At 48.8% G+C, this 8,406-nt stretch overlaps 1 protein-coding gene across 3 annotated transcripts; it reads right to left on the reverse strand.

Moving 5' to 3' along the window:
* Positions 1-3,072: 3,072 nt before the first annotated feature.
* Positions 3,073-6,445, reverse strand: ZBTB25 (zinc finger and BTB domain containing 25). 3 transcript variants are annotated; one of them, XM_054161738.1, is made up of 3 exons: positions 6,400-6,445; positions 5,517-5,696; positions 3,073-4,305 (listed from the first exon to the last, which is right to left on the reverse strand). In XM_054161738.1, the coding sequence occupies exons 2-3, from the start codon at positions 5,687-5,689 to the stop codon at positions 3,150-3,152; spliced, it is 1,329 nt and encodes a 442-aa protein (XP_054017713.1). In that variant the 5' UTR covers positions 5,690-5,696; positions 6,400-6,445; the 3' UTR covers positions 3,073-3,149. The 3 variants fall into 3 exon arrangements, with proteins under 3 accessions (XP_054017713.1, XP_054017712.1, XP_054017714.1); XM_054161737.1 differs by lacking the exon at positions 6,400-6,445 and adding an exon at positions 6,205-6,340; XM_054161739.1 differs by lacking the exon at positions 6,400-6,445 and adding an exon at positions 5,837-5,910.
* Between the last annotated feature and the right edge of the window lie 1,961 nt (positions 6,446-8,406).

The raw sequence follows: 8,406 nt of genomic DNA on the forward strand, positions 1-8,406 counted from the left end.
GGATAGAATTAATCAGGTTGGAAAAGACTTTTGAGATCATTGAGTCTAACCTATCATCCAACACTATCTAATCAACTAAACCATGGCACCAAGTGCCTTATCCAGTCTCCTTCTAAACACCGCCAGCGATGGTAACTCCACCACCTCCTTGGCCAGCCCATTCCAATGGCCAATCACTCTGTGAAGAACTTCTTCCTAACATCCAGCCTAAACCTCCCCTGATGCAGCTTGAGACTGTGTCCTCTTGTTCTGGTGCTGGTTGCCTGGGAGAAGAGACCAGCCCCCACCTGGCTACAACCTCCCTTCAAGTAGTTGTACACAGCAATAAGGTCTCTTCTGAGCCTCCTCTTCTCCAGGCTAAGCAACCCCAGCTCCCTCAGCCTCTCCTCATAGGGCTTGTGCTCCAAACCCCTCACCAGCTTTGTTGCCCTTCTCTGGACACGTTCCAGCAAGTCAACATCTTTCCTAAACTGAGGGGCCCAGAACTGGACACAGGACTCAAGGTGTGGCCTACCCAGTGCTGAGTGCAGGGGCAGAATGACTTCCCTGCTCCTGCTGGCCACACTATTTCTGATGCTTGCCAGGATGCCATTAGCCTTCTTGGCTGCCTGGGCACACTGCTGGCTCATGTTCAGCCTACTATCAACCAGTAGCCCCAGGCCCCTTTCTGCCTGGCCGCTCTCCAGCCACTCTGACCCCAGCCTGTAGCACTGCATGGGGTTGTTGTGGCCAATGTGTAGAACCTGGCACTTAGATGTGTTAAATCTCAGACTGTTGGACTCTGCCCATCTGTCCAGCCTGTCAAGGTCCCTCTGCAGAGCTCTCCTACCCTCTAACAGATCCCCAGCTTGATGTCATCTGCAAACTTACTGATGATGGACTCATATCCCCTCATCCAGATCATTGATAAAGATATTAAAGAGCATGGGGCCCAGCACTGGTCCCTGGGGAACACCACTAGTGACTGGCCGCCAGCTGATGTGGCACCATTCACCACCACTCTCTGGGCTTGGCCCTCCAGCCACATCAGTAGAAGCCTGGGGATATTTGGGACAGTTATAAGCAATCTACTGTATGTGATTTAATAGAACAGAATAAACCAGGTTGGAAGAGACCTTCAAGATCATCGCGTCCAACTCCTCAACCAATCCAACCCACCTAAACAACTAAGCCATGGTACCAAGCACCCCATCAAGTCTCCTCCTGAACACCTCCAATGAGTGACTCCACCACCTCCCCGGGCAGCCCATTCCAATGGGCATTCACTCTCTCATGCTATTAGCCTGGGAAGACACTCAGAAGGCTCTCTTCTAGGAAATGCTTCATGCGAATCACTCCGTGTTTAGATGCAGCATTTGCAGGCCCGGATGTCGGCAGGGTTTTGTTTGTTTGCTTGTTTTACAGGGAGGCTTTTCAAGCCAAGTTAAGATGTATTCACAGCAGAGCAGCTTTAATGGGTACACACAGCAAGAGGAGCTCTCAGTCTAGCAAGCAAGTACACACCAAACCACAATGTGCATTTTGTATCATCTGGGCAGGCTCAAAGGCTGTTTGTTTTTCTCTTTTGTCTTAAAACACAATTTGGCAGCCCTTGGTGGCAAATCCATCCCCTGGAGTGTGCAGCTCCCTTCCCAGAAGAAGCAGCAGCCATCCTTACAAGACCTCAGATGGTCTTTTAATTCAGCAGCCATTTAATTGCAGCTCTTGCCACAGGACAGTTTCAAAGAAGACAGCTCAAGGGTCCTGACTACCAAGGGCTTTGGAGCGGGCATTTTGACAATGAACTGTTCTCACCATTGTTCGGGCTCCCTGCTTCCAAAGGCAGTGACTCAACTCCACCAGGACTGGCAGGGAGCCTCCAATTTCTCTAAAAACTGGGTAATGAGATTACAGGAGTAGCTCATAAGGCTTTTGCTCTTTGCTGCAAAAGAAACCTCTGTGCTGCAAGAACTGTGTGCCTCTTTGGGGCCTTCTCATCAATGGCATCTCAAGGGATCAGTTGAAACCCATCTGGCAGAAAGCTTGGTTATCTCAGATAGAAAACTACAGAGGGATAAACTACGAATCAAAGAGGAACTAATACAATTTTAAACCCCTCTTGGATAAGTTGTTACTCCTCAGATACCAAGTAATGATACATGAAAGGCAAAAAACCTTTGGTTTACCATTTTATGGTGGCTCCACTAGCAGAGAAAAAATAACACATATTTGCTCTCAGCAAATATACACTGAAGTATTTAACAGTGTTTGCTCCAAGCCGTTTTAACAGTCAGAAACAATTTTCACTAAGGAAAGCCACATGTGGTATTTAATCCAGTAAATACTTAGGTTAGGATGTGCCTCTTCTCTGGGAGAAGAGGACACTTCTTTGCAGCTTTCATTCCTCCTTGCAGAGAAGACAGTCCAATAACGTGATGTGGTCTTAGAGGGGCATTAAAAAAAATTTATCACTGCTCATGCAGTAGTCAGTTGACAAAGGGAGAGTAGGAATAAGGAAAAACACATAAAACCCACTTGAACCTAGAAGTAAATTTTTAAAGATTGTACTGACAAGGACTCCAGGGCTTGTCAAAGTGAAGGCTCCCACCCCTACATCAACACCACCAGTTCCCTTGAGATCAGCCTTAGAGCTCCTACATCTATTTATGTGGAGAACTATAAACTGCACTTACACAACACAAACTTCAGGATTAATCTCCTTGAGATATTTCTTTTAATTAAACCCCAAAACTCTTTGGGAAACACAATGCCTATTTCCCTCTACACCTCCCTCCATCTAATTTCAGAAGAGCAATTCTACGGGAAACAAAGTACGGCACCACACAGTGTATTAAACAATGTTTAAACTTCACACCCAGCAATACAGTCTGAACTCTAGTAAAGCAGAGCAGGAACAGGTTCATATTTACCAAAAAATGTCACTGAGTTACATGGAGGCTTCCAAGAAGGACTTAGGTGGGAATTAGCTTGAGCTTGTAAGTTAGAGAAGTAAAAAAAGGCAAGTATACAAATTGAAGTACAGAGTTTTTCACAGTTATCTCAGAGGTGATGGGAATGGTGGTTGAAAAAAAAATCAGCTGCAAGAGGTCACTAGGTGGAAAATGCCAAAATACCCAGTTTCAGCATCTGAAGTCTACCCAGGGGGAGCACTACTCTACCAGGATTGTATCAACGCTTTCTTGGATGAGATCTGACTCCAGTATACATTCATCTAAGTGGTCTTGGGATAAACTGGAGCTCTTCCCCATGCTCTCGCTGTCACAGTAAGGATGAAATCTGGGGGTTGCAGGGCTCTCCAGCCGCTGGCAGCGGCTGTATCTGTGCTGTTTCCCTCTGTGTGTGTACATGTGTTCCAGCAGCTGGCTCTTACGGAAAAATGTGCGGCCACAGATGGTGCAACTAATTTTTCTCTTTCTTGAAAAAGAGAAGTTACAGTTCAACTCCATTGGTTCATGTTCCTTGGAGATGAGGGAGAGCTGGCCAATCTGCAGAGGCTCCAGGTCACTGCAGTTCGGATGCTCCAGCTGATGCTCATCATCCTTGAGGAGGAAGCCCCCAATCCGGTGGCTGTCCCCTGCCTCTCTGTCCTCAGCCAGAGGCTGCACCTCTCCCAGAGGCTGCACCTCCCCCAGGTCGCTGCTCTCCAGGATGGAGGCTGGCACACCAAATGGCAGTGAGCCAGAGACATGGGTGTGCAAGTGCTGCCGCAGCCCACCCCGTGAGTTGAATCGCTCCCCGCAGTAGTGACACAAGTGCACTTTGAGGCCAGCCTTGGCAAAGATGGGGCTTGTTACCTCTGGAGAAGGAGGGGTGCAGCTCTGGGACACTACAGGCTCTGAATCACACCTCTCCTGCTTTATGGAGACAGATAGCTTTGGATGCTCTTCTGCTGGCTTGGTGAGAGCAGCAGGCTGAGTGGAGGGGCAAGCAACCTGCTGGTCCAGGGAACTGTCATCCAGGCCAATGGCCAGAGAGAGCTGCAGCTGCGGGTGATCACCCTGGACAGTGGACCTGCTGCCCACCTTGGGCAGACTTTCCTTAACTCCCAGGTGTTCCTTTGCTGGTTTGTGTGCGGTTGAGATCTGGATGCCATATAAGTTTGAAGACTGGACTGGCTCTGGGGAGAACACTTGGTTCATCTCGACAGCGATATGGGAGAGGTGGTCTGCATGCAGAAAGCGGATGCCCTCCTCCAGTCGGCTCTGGCTGACGGTCTGCTTTGGCCCTTTCCCAGTGTACATGACATGCAGCAAATAACTAAATATGTCAGGCTGGATGTCTGTAGGCTGAATCTTTATACAATCACTGAAACAAAACAGATTAGTAAGTACAGACAGGGCTCCAAACTACAGTCATGATCCATAACCAGCCTGTCCGTTTACACTGCCATTGCTGCTAAGAACACGTGCATTGCTGCCTGCTTCCTAATTTACCAGCAGCACTCCCCACCAAGCTGCGCAGAAGTGCACGTCCCATTTGCACAGCAAAGCGCTTGAGCCTGTACTTATTCCTGTGATTATACAGGCCATGTGCACAACTGCAACCAGGAACAGTGAGAGTGGCTAGACCCTGGTCACCCCATCACTTGCACACACAGACAGTTGCTGCCACATGGCACCACAGCAATGCCACGCAAGCTGCACATCACTGGTGTGTGCCATTATGGTGGCTAATAACACAAGGCAAGTAATATTTTTGTTTAGATAATAAATTCAGCTGCTTCTACTGTGTAATCTTTATGAGATTTGCACTTAACTGTCTGCAAATAACATCTTTCAGAAAGGTTAACTCATCTTTGCACTTCCAGCCAAAGGGCTACATGGCCTGATGATGACAATAATGATGATATTGAAAAGGTGCTGGGGGCCATGACCATTCAAAAAGGGAGGCAAATGGAGAAGAGTTTAATTGATTACAAGCAGCATGCTCCAGGTCAGAGATGAGATTAGACCTTAGCACCACCATCGTTATACCTGCAGAACCACTCCTAACCCAGCCAGGTGAAGCAGCTTGAAATAAATTGATGATCTCAGCCTTGACCCTTATCTACAAGAGTCTGAAGCACATAACTGCGATAAGGCTTCTTGATTGCTTCAAGCCTGGAGATCCTGCCAGAAGGCACAGTCCCACCCACCAAACTTGCCTACAAGCTAATGCAAAGTAATGTATGTGCTGCCTATGTGCAGGAGGTACCTGGTTACCTCTAAATTGTAAATCTTATGAGCTTCACTGCAAGAGGCTTGTGGTACTTACACATTTATTTCCTCTGGTCACATAAATATCTCATCACCAAAATGTGGGGCCTGATGTTGATGTATACTAAGAGGGTGGTTTCCAAGGACAGCTTATTCTGCACTGGGAATGTTTAGTCAAGACATGTGCTGTGTTAGGAAAATAATCTTGGGCCATCTAACACCCCATATATGCTCTTTTAAGACTTCAATACTTTTAGAAAGTAAAAAGCAGGAAGTCGATCAGAGTGGATAAAAGGTAGGAGGAGATCTGTGTGTCCTTACCTCGTCTGATGAATAAATATCATCTTAAAATAGTTTGAAAAAGCAGCGAGCACCGCTCTGTGGGCTTTGAAGTAAACATCTCCTATAGCAACTGTGCAGTCACACAGAAACCCAAACTCCCGCTGCATGTTCAGCTGCTGGAGGAGGAGGACGCTGTGGCCGGTACTGTCCATGGCGTGCCTGAGAGCAAAAGAACAAGATGGTCATCTCGAAAACAAACCACAGAACTCCCGAAGGCTCAGATGGGGGCACTGGGCCAGCGGCTTCACAGAGCTTTCTCCTGCCGGTCCATGCACACCGATTTAGTAAATTCCTCCTACCGACACCAACACTGGTGTCCAAAACCACGTCCAATGAGCCCAAATGTCCCCCAGGACTTCTCCACGTGGCCGCTACGAACGATCCTCCTACGAACGATCCTCCTACGAACGATCTGTGCTCCGCGCTGTGCGGGCAACAACTTTAAACCTGCCCAGCGTTCTCTCTCTGCTCCCGGATCACGTTTCCCATCGCATCACAACCCGCGCTCGCCATCGCTCCTTGCGCTGCCCGCCCCCGGAGCCGCCGCGTCGGGGGCAGGGGGAGAAGCGAAGCCGTCGGCAGCACGGAGCTGGGTGGCTGCCGCGCACAGAGCCAGCCCTGTACCACCCAACAAAGCCCCTATTGTGCCGGGCTCAGCCGCCCTTACCCCGCTTCGCCAGCGGCCCCTTCGCAAATAAATGCTGATATTTGCTATTGTTTCCACTGAAAATTATTGCGCGGCGCTGGGGGAAGCAGCAGGGGGAGGCGGTGAGCGCAGCCTCTCCGGGAGCGCACCCAGCGCCCTGCCCTCCCCTTCCAGGCCAGCCCTCCGCGGCTCCCCCGCGTCCGCGCAGCCGCTTACCCGTGCGGAAGCGTAGCAAGCCCAGCTCGGCACCGCCCGCCCCCGCTACCAGCCCGGCGGATGGGGTGGGCGCTGCTTCTCCCCCGCGCTTCCTGCCGCCGCCGGGGCGGGCCCGGCTTCGCCGCTCCTAGGAAAAAAAAAATGAGCGTGGAGCCTGGTGTGGTTTTTGCGTGGCTGCAACGCGGCCCGGTGCTCCATGCACCCGCAGCCCCAGGGAAGAGACCGAGTTCACCCCATCCCGGGATTTTTTTGGGGGGGAATGGTGTTTTTTTTCTCTTAGCTGCTGGAGACCTCACCCAGGGCTGGGGGACTTTGCTTCTCAAACCGCCCTGTGGCAGCGTGTCATTTGCTCAGCTCCTCAGATATTGGTACAAGTGGGATTTGGCTGTTGTTTTGGGGGGTTTTAACAGAAAAGAAAAGAAAAAAACCAACAACAAAACAACACTAACAGGCACCTCTTCACTCTGCCTGCTCATGATCATGGACATGAAGATACGATCTAGTTTTTTCAACAATGCCTGAGGCCTGAGTGCTTTCTGTAACTACCAGTGGATCCTGTGGACACACCGTTTCTCGGGCCTCCTCAGCTCTCATAAATTTTTAAGCCAGGGGTTATTTAGGGTGTAGAACAACTGCGCTGGGTCAGGCTGAAGCTGAGTGCAACAGGGCCTGGCAAAGGAAGCAACACAGGTGGACAGTGCCACTCCTACCCCAAGCTCCCAGCTTCCAAGGGGTCTTCCTGTGCCATGGCCTGTGCTTTGATGTTCAGAACAATCTTTGAGGCGTCTTTCCCATTAATTTTATTAAACTGCATTCTGAACCTGTTTAACCTTCCAGTCCCTGCAGCCTCCTGCAGCCGTGAGGTTAATTTGATGCCCACATGGTTTTAGTGCAGTTTCGGAGATCTATCACACCTACCTTGGTGGCATCTCTCCTGTTAGCAGAAGACACAGAGTGACTTGCATCATCCCTCTTGGTTTTCTTTCTGCATTTGGTACTTCACGGGCAATTTCCCTATTGCATCCCATAGTTGTGATCTTCTTATTGTGCTGATACCAAAATTTTAAGGAAAATCATGCCCCTGGCTTCCCAGAACCCAGCAGTTTATGGGGCTGTTTCCAGTGGTGTCTTGAGATGGAGGATGGAGATGAGCTAAGACACGTGATGCTTATCCCACTGACCTTTTCCATTGCTTTATGTTTTATTTCTTCTGTTTTAAATAAAAAGATGATAGGATTCAGGAACCACTTTTTTTCCTCCCATGTTTCTGCAGCAAAAGGACTGAGTATTGATGGAGCTACAGTCCTGCTGCTCCTGCAAATACTGACAGTTGCTTTTCTTCCCCCAAAAGACTGGCAGTAGGTGGCTCAAGGTTTTGTATTCCACTCTCAGTTAACATATTTATTAACCTGTGTACAGAGTGAGTTGTTATTTGCAGGGGGCATGTTATTTATTTAAATGATTAATTATTTACATACTATTTAGGTTGACTCCAGTCCAAAGAGGACTTTGAAGAGCTTCAGTGAAAGTGGAGACAAAATGAGGGAAGCAATGATCAGAAATGAAATGTGGTGTTCTGCTATAAAACACAAACAACGATGTCAGATGTAAAGTGCTATGGCTTATTCTGATGGGTCAGAAAAGCGAGCAGGACAGACTCACAGCTATCTTCATGAGTGCTTCTGGTTGCTTGTCCTCCATGGCCAGAAAACTATAACAAAAAAATAAATTAGGAAGGTAAGTGTGGTGGGAGGGCACCGTGAGAATGGGGACTGTGGAAAATTAGGACTGCCTTGTGCCTCACTGGAGGTGGCAGAAGCTCTAGATGTTACACGTGGGAGGCTGCACAAGCCCCACGTTTGCCTTTTGCTTAAGCTGCCCTGAAAGGTGTAAAAAGCCAGAAAGTAAGAGACTCCTGAACCATGTGACAAACAACTTTTCAGTGTAATATGAAAATGACAGTGTCAGCCTGTGAAGGCTGTTTATTCAACTTCCTATAAAACAGGA

This window comes from Dryobates pubescens, chromosome 5 (assembly GCF_014839835.1).
Source record: "Dryobates pubescens isolate bDryPub1 chromosome 5, bDryPub1.pri, whole genome shotgun sequence".
NCBI lineage: Eukaryota > Metazoa > Chordata > Aves > Piciformes > Picidae > Dryobates > Dryobates pubescens.